Source organism: Schistosoma haematobium, chromosome 2, assembly GCF_000699445.3.
Source record: "Schistosoma haematobium chromosome 2, whole genome shotgun sequence".
NCBI lineage: Eukaryota > Metazoa > Platyhelminthes > Trematoda > Strigeidida > Schistosomatidae > Schistosoma > Schistosoma haematobium.
The window spans coordinates 11195890-11214890 of record NC_067197.1 but is presented as its reverse complement, the minus strand read 5'-3'; the positions used below and the strand labels follow the sequence as shown (position 1 = coordinate 11214890).

General features: G+C 34.9%; 1 protein-coding gene across 2 annotated transcripts in view; it reads right to left on the bottom strand.

Annotated features, from left to right (window-relative positions):
• Positions 1-1494: 1494 nt before the first annotated feature.
• MS3_00006195 (uncharacterized protein) overlaps positions 1495-19001 on the bottom strand; it is a 35057-nt gene continuing 17550 nt past the window's right edge. The window contains exons 11-19 of one of the 2 annotated variants that reach the window (XM_051214319.1): positions 18698-18842; positions 17879-18113; positions 13093-13184; positions 11549-11660; positions 9310-9477; positions 6084-6208; positions 5749-5896; positions 3933-4037; positions 1495-2246 (exon numbers count right to left, since the gene is read on the bottom strand). Coding sequence is in view for 1 of the 2 variants with exons in the window: in XM_051214320.1 (XP_051067476.1) it covers positions 2133-2246; positions 3933-4037; positions 5029-5090; positions 5749-5881 (414 nt within the window). In the remaining variant the exon portion in view is untranslated. Of the gene's footprint in view, positions 2247-3932; positions 4038-5028; positions 5091-5748; positions 5897-6083; positions 6209-9309; positions 9478-11384; positions 11517-11548; positions 11661-13092; positions 14340-17878; positions 18114-18697; positions 18843-19001 lie in introns of those variants that run through there. The other variant, XM_051214320.1, reaches the window with a different exon arrangement.

Here is a 19001-nt window from a genome sequence, read left to right as displayed (position 1 = left end):
TTAACTATCTAGCGCACTCTAACCATCAGCGTTTTCCATAATCACCCAAACTTTGCACAATTTTCCTACATGAAAATCTGTATTTCTTGTCAAACTCGCAGTTAGTCAGAAATGGCTAAACAAATTGCATAGAGTCTAGAGATTCCAATGCTTAGAAGTGGAAGCTCTGTCAGACCATCTTCTCTATATTACCTATTTTGCTCTGTTGAATGAAGAATTTTTTTCTTCTAAGTGGAAGTACACCGTTCATTGTTTGCCCTCAGTGTTGTTTAAAAGACATCTGGAATCTAACGCTATCAACTTATAGTTCCCATTATCAATTCGTCTCATTCCTTGCTTGTGTTATTGCCGACTGTTATTGATTACCTTATCAGATAAGTTCATTCTATAGGTTTATTGAGCCGTTGGCTCACTTTTACTATTGTCCTTCTTCTCTTCAGCTTAAATAACTGTTTGCTGAGAAATTAAAATGAGAATTATGCCATATTTTAACCTAGAACTCTCTACTACCATCGAGATGCAGATCCCAAGGTGCAAATAACTCCATTTCTGATCAGTAGCGTTTGAAAGATTGAGGGAACAACTGACCTCGTTAATTAAGTACAAAAGCTTCTCTAAGAGAAATTGGCAGTAACGTTCCAAACAGCTTCAAGTCATGGGGTGAAATATATACACTACATATCGCCACGTATGTGATAGGATTTTCAAATTCGACTCTTATCTTGCATGCTTTAAGCATTAACTGACGATCCCTCAAATATATGGCTACTTAGCTTTTCGAAATAGATGCTGGTTTTACCAGCTCAAGGGTGCAGAACCAGTTCATTAAACTGCTACAAGCCAGAGAGCATGAAACTCAGATTATTCCTAAACTAGCTATACCGTTCACTCTACAATATCTAGCTAAATGCACAGTATGCTAGTCTATATGCAAGTTCAAACTGTTAAAGCATTTTGTTGGGATTTTATGACCTCTGTAGCAGTATAAATCAATTATATTAGTGAACAGTTGAAAGTTTTCAACCTGCTATCTTCTTTGATTACTACTACTAGTCAGGTTAGGTTATTGTTCTAGTCATAAGTATGTATAGCACCTACTATTGTCATTTCGAAGCTCAGTGAATTAATAAATTGTGGGATAGATTCCACTTTTATAATTTTATGGAACACCTATTTCTCATCCTTAATAATTGCTTGCTTCGACGTTGAGACACAAAACCGAGTTCATAATTACTCATTATCACGATGTACGTTGCTCTGCGAATATGCAAAGCACGAAGATATAAACTTATGCTTGTAAGGTCGTGTGGTGATAAGTTCCCTATGTAGATCCAAATAAAAAATAGTAAAAGCCTGATGTTTTCAGCAAGTACACTTACTCCTAAAACACTGAACCAGCAATAAATAGACAATACTTTCTGTAACATCTATCCTATTCCACACTTCCCAAAATGTAAATCTTAAGACTTTGAACGCAACAATTAACACGTATGGTGAAAGTCCATGAAAAAATGTTCATTATATATATTTTTCTTTGACCAACCGTAGTGACATACATAAACATTCACATTAACGTTAAAAGTTCTCAAAGACGAGAGTTTAAAACATTGAAATATACGGTATTAAGCTACAAGTTTTTATTGATTCAGAAGTTAAAAAAAGAAAAAAAAATTTATGAAGAAATAAAACGGGAGTTTCTCCAACTATTCATTTGTCATCACATATCAACGAACATATAATAAAAAATAGCTAGTAATTTCATAAATGTATTTAAAGAATATCTTAGATCATAATGATTGAAAATCACCATGAAGAATTTCAGTTACTTTACAGAGATGAGGTACCAAAATATATTCAGAAATAATGAGTTAATTCACAAGGAAAAGTATAAGAAACAGTCAAATGAATAGCTGCACCAAAAAGTAGTAGAAAAGCATATACATCATTAAATATTTTCTGTCTTATGAAAGCAAGATTTATAAAACATGCTTTGTGTCAAATTTTTCCAAAGAGAAAAATAAAGACATTAAAAAATCAAAAGCGTTTAGTGCATGAAAAATGACACGTTTTGGCAATCTCAAAAAGTGACGCGTATATTGACTATTTCTAAATCTGCAATCCAGGTAACCGGATTAAAATCGTAGTGATATCCCTTCATATTTGGAAGTGAACATCATGAATGGTTTTGTTAAAGAACTCAGCGGATAGTAACGTTTCAATTCCGTATGATTTTTTAAGACGACTACCTAAATCAAAGTAAAAAGCATTGGAGATTCGCTTTAATCTATATAACAATCAAAAAATAATAAACAACAAATGGTAAAGTATAAACTGAGAAAAGGCCAATGTTCGCATTGATTTTAAATACAATCGATTAAGATGAGGACTGGTTTTGGTACAACTTTCGATTATCTGAAAAGGACTCAAACCCAGCGAAAAGGAGCAATTGTTTCATTAAATTTAGTTGTATGCTATTATTATTAGCTCTTTTGAATATTATATTTTTGATAAAATATAGAATTCTCAGCACAAAGTATTTCAGCGAGTTTCTGTTTCTTATTTCTGGATCGACATTGACGAGAAATATTGAATGATCGCCAGTTAGATATAAATACTTTGCAAGTCGACGTCTGAATAATATTTATTCTTTTCAATGTATATTGCCAGTCATCACAATGTTTCTGATTGTAAATTTTTGTAACTTGCGCAGTGAAAGGTCGTACACTTTTCACAAACGCACCTGAATTGTTTATTGATTTAATTAACATAATGATCTGTTAAAACAAAAAAGGAGACAGATAACTTGTTGAAATATCTAAATGACAGGAACAGGTATCCCAGATATTCAAGCAAGCCGCAAACGATGAGCCGCCTATTTCTCAGCCAATAAATCGAAATCTAGTGGAGAGCTTCGTTAACCAACTGAATTAACCAACAAAATAGTGCTGTGATTCGGTACTACATATGAGTAATGTGTAGCTACACAATTATGAATCAATCAATAGTGACCATGTGTGATGCATAATTTTATCATTGCAGTCAAAACGAACAAAATATCACTGAATAATTTGGCTGTAAGACTACCACTAATCACTTGCCCGATTGATAGCTCTGGAAATCACGAACTGAATGATTCAATATCCCTGTTTATAAGATGACATCAACTATTAATTAGGACGTTTAGTGTTTTGGAGTATCCTTTTTATTTCAAGGCCTATGTGACCCACTGAATTCGTTGTAATTACGTTATGGCTCCATTCTCTACCCTCTTGAAACATCATGTGTTCAATCGATTGGGTATTGAATTCCTATACGCTTTCTAGTTATCAAATATCTACTGCATTTGAAGTTTTAACTGAAAACAAACGACGGGAAGAATGAAAAGAGGTTTACTTTGAAAATGAGTCCGTATACAACAAACAAGTGTACCTATGGACTATATGGCGCTGAGATTCTCGAAGCTAGTACAATATGTGCTAAAATTAATAGAGAATTATCTTATAAGGATTATGAAAACATGGTCTATCGTCTCCGAAAGCTAACCGGTTAGTGTATATAACACATGTTCACAGCATCTTATTCAAGGAATCATCAAAGCCACCTATTGCGTCTAGAGACCCAACATTGTTTTTTTTTAAAGATGTTTTGTATTATTAATGATACGTTTACTTCGACTAACGAGATTACTATCCTGTTAGATCATTCTGGTTATAGGATTTGGGAATCTAAGGAAATTCAAATTTGTGCTAGATTCTACGTTACCTATAAATGAGAAGTGCATCTCAAATAGTTTAAAAGACAAATAATTGAAAGCTCATTATTAATGAATTTCATAAAAACTATATTTGATAAAAAAAAATAAAAAAACTGAAATATCTCAAATACATAATAGTCTCAAACAGGGAAATATATATAATTTGCACTTTACTAACCTTCTTGCTATGATTACTAAATCCTGAATCACATAAATGTTCCTCACTTGATATTATTTGAACTACTAATTTTCTTCTTGTACATGATGAAGGATCAATATACTCCTATATTCAGAATTAAATTATAAATGAGTTACAATGAAACTTTCAATTGATTGTATTTCAGTAAATAAGAAGTACTCTAAAGATTAGTAAATCAGTCATGATACATAGACATATATCTTTTATTATTTCATAAACTATACAGTCCTGTCCCCTTTTAATTTAGTAATACTATGTGACAGTTCAAAACAACGTATATTGAGGCGAAATTTGAATTTTTAAATCTGTAGTTAAAATTTAGGTACTATTGGACCAATATCAGAAGGGGTTTTGTGGATATTATAGTAATTTAATAGTTAAGATCATGAGTTCGAATGGGTTCGAATCTCGTGAGGCGGGATCATGGATGTGCACTGCTGAGTACCACAATAGAACGAAACGGACGTCCATTGCTTCCAGGTTTTCCATGGTGGTCTAACTTCAATTTACTCATGATCTCAACTATTACATTACTATTTAACTATCAAATCACCAGACTATTCATTTGTTTACTAAATGATATGAACTCGATGAAATAAAGTAATTTTATGTTGATCCAATAACATTCAATCATTTCAGTTGATTTCAATAGTTGAAATCATGAGTTAATTTAGGCTAGACCATCATGGAAAACCTGGAAGCACTGGACTGCCGTTTCGTCCTAGTATGGAACTCTTCAACAGTGCGCATCCACGATCTCATCCCAGGCGAAATTCGAATCCAGGACCTATCAGTCTCGTACGCGAGCGCTTAACTATTAGACCACTGAGCAGGCATCCACAAAACCCCTTCTGATAATTCAGTTGATATTTATTCAAGCATAAATATGATCAGAAACTTCAATAAAACAAGAAAAACGACAACTAGGAATAGATTGATTAAAATGAATATACTTGTTTTAAATCGATTTCATAAAGCAATTGTTGTTTATCATTACAAATAGTCAGACGAAACTGATCAAATTTACAAGGAAAAGGTATTAGTGAATTAAGTTTTCTTCTTGAATTATACATACTTTAAAGAAATTGATAATGTTATTCTTTCTGAGTGATTTCAATACACTAACCGCATGTACATCTGAGAACAAAGTCAAGAAATTAAAATAAAATATTTACAAATTATTTGGAGAATTAATAATTGCTTTCATTATTTTGAAACTTTTAAATGTTCAATATTAACATCTTGGCGTAAATTAGGTCAAAATATATAAGTGGACAAAATTGTCTTTCACTGAATCGAAATCTATCCCGATTCAGGATTTATTTGAGCGAATATATATATATATATATATACTATGTGCTTCAGTCACTTTGGTTGGCTTCAGAGTATATACAATATGATTAATGGAATATGTAGATGATCTACAATCTCATTATGCAGAACAAATATTTCAACTTATGAAGGAGGTCAAAACGTGTGAAAAATAAACAAACTTAGCCAATCAATAATTTCTAAAATTACTTTGTACTTATAGAAAATCAGTGTAAGTCAACTAAAGAGGTACCGTTTTTTTCCAGTTTTGACATACTTCATATGTTCAAATATTTGTTCACTATATGACGGTAATTTTATTAGTCGTATCACGGATATTAATAACCCTATCATAAAATATCTATGTTCATTCATTAGAATTGTATTGGTGGGTCGATACCATTGTTAATACTAATGAAAAAAGTATTCAGCGAGATTGTTGTTTAGATCTAAATATGTTTGCATTAAAAATTAATAAACTTACTTCGTTTGAAATTATAATGTCCACAAGCAATTTCAGACCATAAACGCCCAAATCGATCTTGCATACCTTTCGGTTTTTCCAGTAAATGTGTCATGAGGGATCGCACATGAACATTAAATTCTTCGTCAGACATATCTTCTAACAGTTTCTAAAATACCAATATGTAAGGAAAAGTGAATAGCATGTATCAAGGAGTCTGTACGTAAGTACAAGCCATCATATTGGAGGCATATACATTGTATGAGAGCATAAATGACAGGACGGAACAGAACAGAACAGACAACAATCCTTTACGTATATAGTTTGATGGAAGGAAAACAATCAGTAACACTCACATTTACAGTAAGTAGAAATTCTTCGATACATTTATCAATTTTATTAGGATGATAAGATGATTGCACTAAAATACGAAAACCTTGTAGTTTGTTGGATCGTCGAAGTCCAGCCTGTACAACATAACCTTCAATGTGAACATGAAAAAACAAGAGAGAATAAAACGTCTATAGAATGGTCAAGTTTAGTCGGTCAGTCAGTAACAACGTAGAACTTCGTATGTACGTACATCAGTTTGAGTCGCCACACCACATCAGCACAGAGATGCAGTTGTCGATTCAAATCCCGTAGTGGTAGAGTTAGTAAGCGTATAAGCAGTAATCGAATACATCAGGGTTCGAAAAAGTTACTCAAGGAGTATAATCCAGTGAAATGAATTTGGAAGGGGAAGAAAAGGGACATGAAGAATTTAGATTAGAATTTGGGAGAACACAAAGAGTGGATGCACCTGCACCATTGCAAACGATTTTGAGCCATGTCATCCAAGGTCTCTAACCATCAGTTACTATCATTAGGCGGATCCCAAGCAGGTAGTGCACAACTACCAACATGACTCAGTCCACTTGTCAATGACTTCATGGATTTGTGCCATGTTTTGGTCTGGCCGCCCCTAGTTTTCTTCTAACCTACTCCTACACCACTGAACATCGCACGTCGGGGCAGTCTGTGGTGTGCACTACTTATGCGGACGGATGTAAGTAGTATGTAGCAGGAATTGGATGTAGAATGTACTTAATATACGATCTTCATACTTTACAAATCTACTGTTTGATTTTGCATAAAACAGTGAATTGGCCATCCCCATCAAGTTTTCATTCACTACAGTACTACTACTTAAATATGGGACAGATACGTAATATAAATGAATACTTCAATATGCAAAATGTATGACATAACTATGGAGAAATAAAGTCAGGGACTAACGATGCAAAGAAAATTACCAGGTAACAGAAAAAAATCCTTCTGTAAGACATAAAAATGGAGCACACATCTTCACTTTCTGTCCATATTAAAAGTTAACCCTAATTATGATGTAAAACCAAATGCTGAACCACTTAAAACCAGGAAGTACTAAACAGGTGACTGATCTTATCATATGACATATTACAGGACTATAAACACAAAAAGATCACACAAAAACCACTGAATCTGAAAAAGCATAGGATAATATTGAGACATCAGGTCAGAGTTCGGTTGATTGCAAATTAACCTTAAATTTAAAAGTTCAGGAAACTAAATTATTCAGTAGTTTAATCACCATACCCAAGTATTCCTTTTCTAGTGGACAGTTAGCTGATAATTAGTAGATCAATGATTAGTGATGAAGTTATTTTTAGTATTGAACGAATTCTATCGATCACTTTGCATTGTGGCCACTAGTCTAAATGAATAGGACTATGTTTAAATATTTGTACTTTAGCTTTTTGTGTTACACTACAAGACTAAAATGCCAATAAAATGTATGAACTAGTCACCAAAGACACATATTCGTATTAGTTATTTGATAGTTAAGATAATTGAGAATTACTCATAACTTAATTACGCCTGTGACTCCCAAGGGAGCATAGGCCACCGACCAGCATTCTTCAACCCAATCTATTCTGGGCCTTTTTTTCTAGTTCGATCCAATTGTCATTCATTCTTCTCATGTCTGTCTCCATTTCTCGGAGTAATGTGTTGTTTGGTCTTCCTCTTCTCCTTTGGCCTTGGGGATCCCAAGTGAGGGATTGCTTTATGACACAGTTGTGTCCTTTCTTATCCACTCTCAGCGCTTTTTCCTGATTCCCCCCCCGCTGGCATCCGGTTTTTTCTTTCCCATGGTAGGCTATTGCTGGTAGTATCCGGCCAATGGATGTTGAGTATCTTGCGTAGACAACTATTTGTAAATACTTGTACCTTCTTGATGATGGTTGTAGTCGTTCTTCAAGTTTAAGCTCCGTACAGTCGAATTGTCTTGACGTTCGTATTGAAAATTTCGACTTTGGTGTTGGTTGACAGTTGTTTTGAGTTCCAGATGTTCCTCAATTGTAGACATGCTGCTCTTGCTTCGCCGACCCACGCCTTCACATCTGCATCAGATCCACTGTACTCATCAATGATGTTGCCAAGATATGTAAAGGTTTTTACATTCTTCAGAGATTCTCCGTCAAGTGTGATTCGATTGGTGCATGTTATGCTATATCGGAGAATCTTGCTTTTCCCTTTGTTTATGTTGAGAACTACTGCTGCTACACTGGTCGTCTTCTGCTGCATTTGTTGATGCGTGTGCGACAGAAGAGCCAGATCATCTACGAAGTCTAGATCGTTCAGCTTCATCCTAGCTATCCACTGTATCCCATGCTTCCACCCCCCTAGATGTTGACGTCTTCATGATCCAGTCGATCACCAGGAGAAAGAGAAAGGGTGAGAGTAAGCAACCTTGCCTGACACCGATCTTTACCTCGAACGAGTCTGTCCATTGTCCTCCATGTACAATTTTTCAGTTTAATCCATCATAGGAATTCTGTACGGTATTGACTATCTTCTGGGACACACCGTAGTATCGAAGAGGCCTCCATAGTGTTGCCCTGTTCACGCTATCACATGCTTTCTCGTAGTCAATGAAGTTGATATAGAGCGATGAATTCCATTCAATTGATTATTCCACAATGATCCGTAGTGCTGCAATATGGTCTGTAAACGACCGATGCTTACGGAATCCAGCCTGTTGGTCTCGAAGTTGAGCGTCTACGGAGTCCTTCATTCTGTTTAACAATATCCTGTTGAAGACTTTTCGCGATATTGAGAGAAGAGTGATGCCCCTGTAGTTATTGCAGTTTTTAAGATCGCTTTTCTTTGGTATCTTGATCAGGTGTCCTTCATTCCAGTCTGTTTGTACTTGTTCTTCATCCCAAATCTTGCAGAAGAGAATGCCGAGTATCTTTGCAGGTACTGCTACATCTGCTTTTTAGGCATCTGCTGGAATGTCTTCTCGTCCCGCTCTTGACTTGTCTGATGGAGCCTGGAGCCCCTCTAGGGTTACTACCGGTCCCAAGCCCGTAAAAAGGAGGAGGGTTGGGCACGGGCTTATTGACCCTATCCCGTAGAGAATGAACTCGCTAAAAAACGCTAACCAGAAAAAATAATTCAAACCATTTAAACTCATATCTTAAGATATCGGTAATGCGTCTCTTATAATTCAATGGTATTTATAGTTACTACGTTCCATACTCAATAATAATTCCTCACCCAATTGTTGTTCCGTATGTAGTTTATCGAAAATGGGTCCTCTTACAATCTGATAAAACAGATGAAGTAATGTATTGTTAAGCGTAGACTGCTCACCACATTGAAGGTAATAGTAAATCGCAGAAGCTGGTTGACCAGAAATATATCGTTGATAAAGAAAACTGGAATCTAAATAAAATAAGAAAAACGATTGGAATAAGAATAATCAACAAAATAAATAATGTACACAATTCGGATAAAAAATAACTTATTTTCGTCTTGTCAGTCAGATTTTATGCAAAGTAGAACCTGACACATGCAGAAGATTAAACTAGCACACTACATCAGGAAACCAAGAAAGAATTATTAAGTAGTAGAAGTAATATCACTATCAGTGATAGTAGAAAACATTAAGAACATACAATAGGATTCGAGAAAAAATGTATAAGGTTATTTTGATTTAAGAAAAGACAAAAACTAAATGTAACTGCTCCATTGAAACCGATTCCAAGCGATATTACGCTACGGTAACCACATAATGGTTATGATAATTGCGTGAAGGTATTCTACACATATTAACATCACTCAATTTAAACCTCACATCTTACAGTACACTGTGAGATAAGATTCAGTAAGAGATTGTAGTAAAAATAAACATAATGTAATATAATATTAATTTAGTTATTAAAATTTAAAGAATCAGAATTCAGATAAGTGGAATAATCTGAATTTGTATGACAACAAGATTGTTTAAGTCACAAAGTGGAAAATTACAGTAGTTTAAAGTTCTAGTCTTTATGATTACTGTATCTGTTCATTATTTGTCCAAATTGACCAGAATAACAAAACATTTTTTTTTTTAAATGTCACCTAGTTCTCTATCGACGTTCACACATATTTCATACAAATTGTCTAATTTATAAAATTAAAGAAAGAAAGAACGAATATTGTAGTAGAATAACATGAATTGTTTTCTTTCGTGGATTCTACTGAGCTGCTCATACCTTAAAACTGTGTCATTAATCGTTAGAATGAAACAAGTGTAAATACTTCAAAAATCTGGAATGAATTTACTCAATATGGAGATAGAATAATACTAGGAGACAATAATAGGGAACAAATCACACAATTGAAACTCGTTAAGTATATGAATATTTTATAAGAGCATGGAAATAGAATTTTATTTACGAAACCGAAGACAGATTATTTAGTATAGACTAATTTAATAGATGAATTCACGAGTCAATTAAAGCTAGACCACTATGAAGAACCTGGAAGCACTGGACGGCCGTTTCGTCCTAATATGGGTTTCCTCAGCAGTGTGCATCCAAGATCCCGCCTACGCAGGATTCAAGCTCAGGACCTATCAGTTTCGTGCGCAAGCGCTTAACCTATAGACTAGTTAAGTAAGCTCAGAAGTACGAATTATGACACTAGAAATTTTATTCAAAGTTTATACAAGAAAGGTCTTACGTAATAATCTCATAAAAATAAGGTCAACAGGGCTATAAAAGATTAGTTCTGGATATATAAACCGCGTTTAAATCTTTTTTATTGCAATAGATTCGGTAAAGCGTAACAATTTTGAATCCCTATGTTTATTAATCATTCTGAAAGATTCCGAAACTATAACATCACGCCTACTGTCGAGTAGATGACTAGCGATTGAGCTGTTCAAAACCTTCCGTTTAACCTCAAATTTTGTGGATTATGTTCGGAGATATGGACACGGGTGCTTCCTTCTGTTCTTCCAAAGTATGTACTTTGTTACGTGAATGTAAACTGTTAAATTCATCGGAGATGACACTAGGTGGGTATCTGACCACATTTGACTGTCATAACGAGCATTTGGTTTGCTATAAAGACATCAACTTGGTCGCTGAATATGTCCTTTTAGGCATTACCTTTAGTTTAAAGTCAATCCTCCCAGTTATTTTATTCCTTCTGAAACCAAATTTTAGGAAGACAGGCTTTTTCTCAACTGTAGGATATTTCATTCCCTCTAGTTGTAATATATTTATTTATGACTTTTTGAGAATAACTGTTCTCACGTAAGCAACATTCAACTACGGTCGATTCAGCCTCCTCTCACTTACCTGACATAAAACGTTATGATATTATTCACCGATTTCATGACAGTTTGTTTTAGGTTTACCATAAAGACGTCTGCCAAGATTTGGCCGAGTGAACGGCCCATAGCCTATATATATAAATCATATACCATATTTCTGAAAAAAAACTGATGAACAAAGGTGTTTACCTTCAGGAATTATAACTTCTCGAGGTGTTGCGATGTGAGATAGCAAAAATGGTTTAGAATCAAATTTTTGTATTAACAGATCTCGAATCATTTCGTAATAATTTATTGCATCCTGTAGATGGAAATTTGAAACATCGATATGACTGGTTGAAAAACATGATTTAGAAAAATAATCGACAAATTTATCTAAGTTATTTTCCAAGTGATACAGAAAGTAATTTACCCTTTACATTCAAGAACAATTACTGTGATCAATAATCGAACTATGGAATAAAAAGGTTAATCTACGGTCAACATACAAACTGCTAATCATTCACTGAATGAATATCGTGACATAGCATACACAATTCAGTAGGTTGGTGATAAGTAAATCTAAGAGTGAAATATGATCTAAACCACACATCATTAAAAAAACAGAGAATCGTTCAAAGGTCTGTAAATCACAGTAGATGTTTGTGTTATTTAAATAGATAATGTGAAATTAATGCTTGCTTAGGAAATTTAACAGTTTCAAATACGTGTCTACGTTACTTTTGGTGATATTCAGATGTTAGCTTGGTTATATTAGTTGTATACATCACGTCCATGAATAAACATATTCAATGCACTTGCGTTACAAGTTATCAAAATAATTTAGCTTAATTGATGCACATATATCACGTTTGGTGAGAATACCATGAAGTCTATTCTAACATCAGAAGATATAACTTTGGAGATAGAAGAAATGAATTTTCAATAAATTAAAAATGTGGGAAACAGTAGATTTTATTGACTAACATCCGACAATTGTGGCTGAGTGGTTTCAAATATTAACTGAAGTCAACTGCAATCGTTTTGCAGTTTTCTGTTGTAATAAGTTAACAATCGAAGCTCCCTTGAGTGTAACTACATTCAAAGACGAACAGTTCTTGGTATGTTAGCTCCATAATATCAGTCCATAAAATCATTTAATTTCCGTATAGGTCATGCTGATAGATCTAGAATTCCTGTTTGAGATCCGCATGATAACTTTAACCGGTCGCTGGGAATGTTGTGTAACATGTCTTAGAATCGGTAAGCATAGATCACATGCCATCACTCTTTATCTTTCTTTGGATGCTGAGTATTCTATCTTAAATACGTTTTTATCCATTTTGATCAATGATTATTTAATCTCTTTGGTTATTATGTCTACTAGGGTTAATTATAATACCTTTGAAATTCTTTTTGGTTTCACTTCATCGTGACTAATACGAAATGGGCTGATAAATACTTGTGCTGAGCTTTATAATGACAGTAACTAACAGTTACTTGTGGGATTGTTTCACTGTTTCTAATTGTTCTGTCACCTACTCGTCTTTTTCTTAATGTTATGAACTAATTACTCAAGTTGAAATGAAAAGCCTGTTCATAATGTTCGTGTATTACTGTACACAATTTATAATATTCATGTATCAATAACTAAATGATTTTAACATTTTAAATTTCTACAAAGAAATCCTAGTCATATTCTATTTACTGAATTAGCCTAAAAAATGATATTAACCACATTACTGTATGCTTACCTCTTCGGTGATACTGCCATATATAAGGCCTTCGATAAAAATGCGTTCATAAAACTCTTTGATATAATTAACCAACTTTTCGTAGGTGATATCTAGGATCAAAAAATGAATAAGTCATCGAATCACTTAAAGAATTTCCAATCGAAACTCAGTGGACCAATTTCAGTAACGATTTTTACAGTGAATATTAAGTAACCTTTAAAATTCATTAAAACTGTAGTGAACAAGAACACCAGTGGGGACAATCGAATATATTTAACACAGACTTACAGGACTTGTTAATAAAATCTAACAATCATAAAGTAAATGCTTAATTTGCAAAGTGTCCATCGATTGTCTCGAAATGACTCAGACTTCATTGTTCTTGCATTTTCATACAAATTGCATTTTGTTTCCATTCTTTACTGTTCGATCCTCTTGTCTCTTTGCTGCCAGACCTTCTGTTCACGACTAACATCATCTACTACTTATGTCAATATTATTAGCACACACCACAACACATCATAAAACAGTTTGTATTTTAGTGTGGGAATCAAAACATGATTGCTTTGAATATTTGTATACATACATGCCTTTATTAAACGAACATCAATTATTACATAACCCAACAAAAAAACCTTTTTAACATTTATAAAAAATTATTCCGAAACATTTCAGTCAATCACGAGTGACAAATAACATGGTAGTAATTATTCTTTAATGATGAATTAGAATTAACATTAACATATATAATTTAATGGTTGAATCTCGCGGGGGGGGGCGGGATCATGGATGCGCACTGCTGAGGAGTCCCATATTAGGATGAAAATGCCGTCCAGTGCTTCCAGGTTTTTCATAGTGGTCTAACTTCAATTGACTCATAAATTCAACTATTAAATTACTATAATATCCACAAAACCTCTCTCTGATTATAAACATATATAAGTTGATGTAACGAATTCAATCAATTTCACAATGAGACAATGAACAGAACTTACGTTTTATACTTAAATTTTTTTCTCAGAAATCTTACTTAATCAAGAACAATCATCATAGAGAAACAATATGATATCATGCATTTCACGGATTCTCTCTTTAACTAGCTATAATACAGATATAATAGTACTAATCACTAAGCTTTATTGAGTAAATCTCCTTTTTTGATCTCATACTATCGGAAAAAATAAATATGAATGACTCACAAAAGAAATGTTCGGTCATAAATTCAAAAATGAGTAGATTTATGGAATAGAATGAATAAAGCCCAGATAATAAAACATGAAGAAAATAAACTTATAATTGAAAGTAAGAAAAGATATGTCAGACACAGCTGAATGTCGGAAATTGAGATTATTATGATAGTACAAGAAGTTAGAGAAATTGAAATTAGATGAGCTTCAAGAGTTCTCTCAGTGAAAAAACCTTTGAATATAGGAATTTCTATTACAAAGAATAGTAATAGTTGGAAAATGAAATCATTAAGTGGAGAGGTCACCCAATTCTGATGCGAATATATACACTGCTGCCTACATGTGAGCCCAAATTTTCATATATATATATATTGCTCAGATAGTTAAGCCAGACATAGACCATTAGCGTGCACGTATCTCTCACCTACCATTTGAACTTGATCTGGGATCTGAGCATAAGTAAGTAAGATGTCTGGATTCTCCCAGACTTTCATAGACACGTTATCGTGTTCAAACATCAGAGTAATTCGTATCCCTCTTTTTATTTCACTGTTGTAGACATTTGTTTTAGAAATTAACGCCTTTATCAGAATTTTCAGGGATAGATCGAACAGGTTTAATTATTGACTTAGAACACACAGATGATATAGACTTGGTTTGCAAAGACGATAATGAGTTTCAGTCTAGCGATCGTCTTGAAGCACAATATAAGCACGTTTTTGATGTGCTTCTCCCTATCTAAATCCAAAATATTGTTTGATGACTGATCTATGCAACCGCCTGAACTCATGAAAGAAAATAGAGCAACTAGTTCACTTATCTTAGAAGTCTAATCAAACTCAGTGAGTTAGTGTCTAAGTAAATCTTCTCATGGATTTAGGATGCTTGCACGGTTTTCGACAACATACCTTACCTGTATTGCAGGCGAAACATCCATCAATTAAACAAAGAACGAGCATACTGTATAGTAGTTTGTTGTATTTTAATTTATGGCCAAGCCCCTAGCTTTCTTCCAACCTACTCCTATACCACTGAACATCGCACGTCGAGGCGGTCGGTCGTTGGGCATACATAACACATGTCCCAGCCATCTCAACAGATGAAGTTTCACTACTTCATCAACTGATTTGCCATTCTTACCTAGTACTCGTTTCCTAACAACTGTGTTACTTACTCGATGGTCCCAGAATATACGAGCAATGTTTCGAAGACACCTATGATCGAATACTAGTAACCTACGAATATCCTCTACTCTTACCGGCCATGTTTCACTGCCATAAAGTGGGACGGAACGAACTGCTGCACAGTAAACACGTCATTTGGTTGATAGATGGATATCTCGCCTACGCCATAAATGACACAAGTTGGCGAAAGCTAGTCGAGCCATCTGTATCCGTGCTGAGATTTCGCCACACACCAGACCACAAGGGCTGATGAAACTTCCAAGATAAGTGAAGCGGTCGACACACTCAACTGCTTCACTCCCTATCACTAGTTCGGGTGTCGATGCAACCCAATCCTGAAGCAACATTTTGCATTTAGACGGGGAGAAACGCATCCCGAATATGCTTGTATTGTTGCTTAGAGTGGTTAGAAGACTCTGAATTTTGTCAGCGTCTTCACCATATAAAACTGTCATCGGCATATTCTAGGTCAAAAATTGAATCTCCTGGTAGAAGTTCAACCCCTGGAAATTCAGACGAGGAAAGTGCTATCTCTAAAAGCACGTCAACGACAAAGTTGAACAAGAATGGAGAGAGTGGACAGCCTTGACCGTAGCTGCTACCTTGATGCGGTGATCGGGCTTGCCTATCGTGATGACCCAACCGAGCTATATTGTCTGAAACATATGTTTCTGTAGGTTCTACCATGCCAGGCAGGTCGATTGGAGAACGGTAAGACTAAAAGCAGCCAATCAAGATCTGAGGGCGAAGTCGTACTGCTGACTGTAGAGGGATCTCACAGTAGTAAGGCGTTTCCCTCGGACAGCCAGCATCTGCAGCGATGCTGCCTTCTCACAAGAAAGGAAGGGGTTAGAAAAGGTCAACCCTGACAATGCCACACCTCACCTTACCTCACGGATTTCCGTCTCCGGCGGTAAGGCCCTTTGAAGAACGAAGCTAACAAGTTAAAAACCTCCCACAAAAAGGCCGTGAGCGACCGGCCTCAAACAGTTGTCCCTTGGGTTTTGAGGTCACGCTCCCAGGTCGTTAAGACCAACACTAATCCAACTTCTTTTTCAGGTTCCTCAAGAAATACCCTTCCACAGTGTGGGCAACCGGGAGGTGACATCAGCCCTCATACCCATAACAGCACACGAAACCAAGTTGGTCACATTCAAATCCTCCCTATACCTAATACCTCTTTTATCTCCCCGACTAACCCTTTTCACGTCCCTTTATCACCTTGCACCACTAGGGCAAACGATTCGAGTACGCGGAACATTATTCCTGGTCTCCTGAAACCACGCTCTAAACTACACGTAGGGGCTTTTAACGTCCGAACACTGTGCCAAATAGGACAGCAGGCTTCCTTAGCTAGGACATTAGAATCCCGCGCCATCGATGTGTGCTGCGTCTCCGAAACGCGCATACAGGATCCGAGTAGCGTCATTCACTAGACCTCATCATGCCAAAATAAAGAACCGACTCGATTCACACTTCGTGTATCTGGAAGCCCTGATTCTGCTTCCCGTGGCCTCGTCGGCGTAGGTATAGCATTGAGTCCTAGGCCAGAACTAGCTCTCTTAGAGTGGATCCCAGTAGACAGTCGTTTGTGCGCTGTCCGACTGAACGGAACAGTAAGGATCCGAAAAGATAGGGACACTCGTCGTTGCCTCTTCGTCGTCTCTGCCTATTCTCCCACTGACTGCAGCTCAGATGATGTAAAAGATGCGTTTTACAGAAAGCTTTCCGACCTTCTCCGAAAAGCTAAGCGCTCTGATGTAGCAATAATGACTTTAATGCGAAAGGGAAAGACACCTGAGTGGAACTTATAGCGTCGTGGCTTAAAGAACATTGGAGAAGTGATGAATTTCAAATCAATTTTTTTATTCATTATAATATTAAAAATAAATTGTTTTGTCATTATTAAATCAGTCTTAACTTTTTGGCTGACAGCCAACAAGAAGATTAATTTTGACTTTATCTAATGGGAACATGTTTGTCTGTTTTGATAAGCTGTGCAAATATAGTTCGAGATCAGTGGATATGCCTGTCGTCGGTTAAATTCTTTGAGATTTTGTAAATGGTGGAGGGTTTATAATATCGTAATTCGGGAAGGTTAGTAAATGACGTTCACTGAAATGGTTGTAATTATTTATGGCGACAAAATAATTCGGACAAATCTTTTTATGGGACATTCCTAGTTCACAAAACAGGGATGCTAATAACAATTTTCAGTTCATAATACCAAACAATCAGCAATTTTCTTAACAAAATTAATACTATATGTAATTATAATCGTTACGTTCAGTTGCAACAAGCATCAAGATTATCACAAAGCTCTAGCTAACATGAGATTTAGTAACTCGGGTAGTTGAACATCAGTACTAAGAATTATATTGTTCGCGATTGATTCGAATGAAAAATACTCAAAAGGCAAGAATAAGTACTTACCTTTTAGAGCTTGAATAAAATCATCAATAATCCAAGAATGATGTAAAGTAATATTCGTTAAATATGTGCAGGCCTGATGATGAGTTGGTTTTAATGAAAAATTGGTAATATTTTGGGAAATTTTCTCACGGATGCATTCGAAACGATCAGTTTTTGGTTCACAATAATCGACAAGTTGTGTTACTATTTCTTGGACAAAAGTTTTCAATTTGTGGGTAAATCCTGAAAACAAAAGCTGGAAATTAGGAACAGACAATCATTAAGGGGTGATAATATTCTCGAAGAAGCATTTTAATACAATTGGTGAACTAAATTTAATAAATTTCTCCAGTCGTGGTATAAAACTAATATATTTGAATGATCAAGCTAAACTACAGCCCATGAGGTTAATTGTAAATTTGATATAAAGTGATGAGAGACTATATGACTTGGAATTCTCTTAACGAAACAGTAATGTATGTGGATTTAATCCAGAATACGGTGTTAAGTATTAAAAGTATTTTGTTATCCTAACAACCCGAAGAAATTAACTATGCTTATTTCCCTACATTTAGCACAAAAACGGTCCTACTAGAATCTGTTCAAGAAAACAGCTACTGATTTTCAGCAGTGGAGCTAAACAGTGTCAGGGTGTGAGGCAAATAAACAATAAAATTCAATGTTTATAACAAGGAGTTATGACTAAATTCAATGATGAAATTTATTTCTACAAATATTTATTTATTCTTAAGTATATTATAAACCACATAATATGTCGACACATGTATACAATGATTATTCATAATGAAACAAATTAATTTAAATCTTAATCTAACATACCGTGATACCTCTATTAGTATATCCCACATGAACTGTTATATCAGCAAACACACTAGAGTAATTAAGTTCATAAATCTGATCCAAAAACAAGTTTACATAAAACGCACAAAGTGTTTCATGTAAAGGACTACAAAATGTTGACAAACTATGATGAAAAATAGAAAATAAACAATTACTTATAAAATATTTATAAGTACTATTATGTAGTAAGTCATAAATAATATTAGTGTATGAATATTATAAATGCTTAATTTTATATTAATTAACTGAAACTATGGTTAAGGACGTCATTGATTACTTTGCA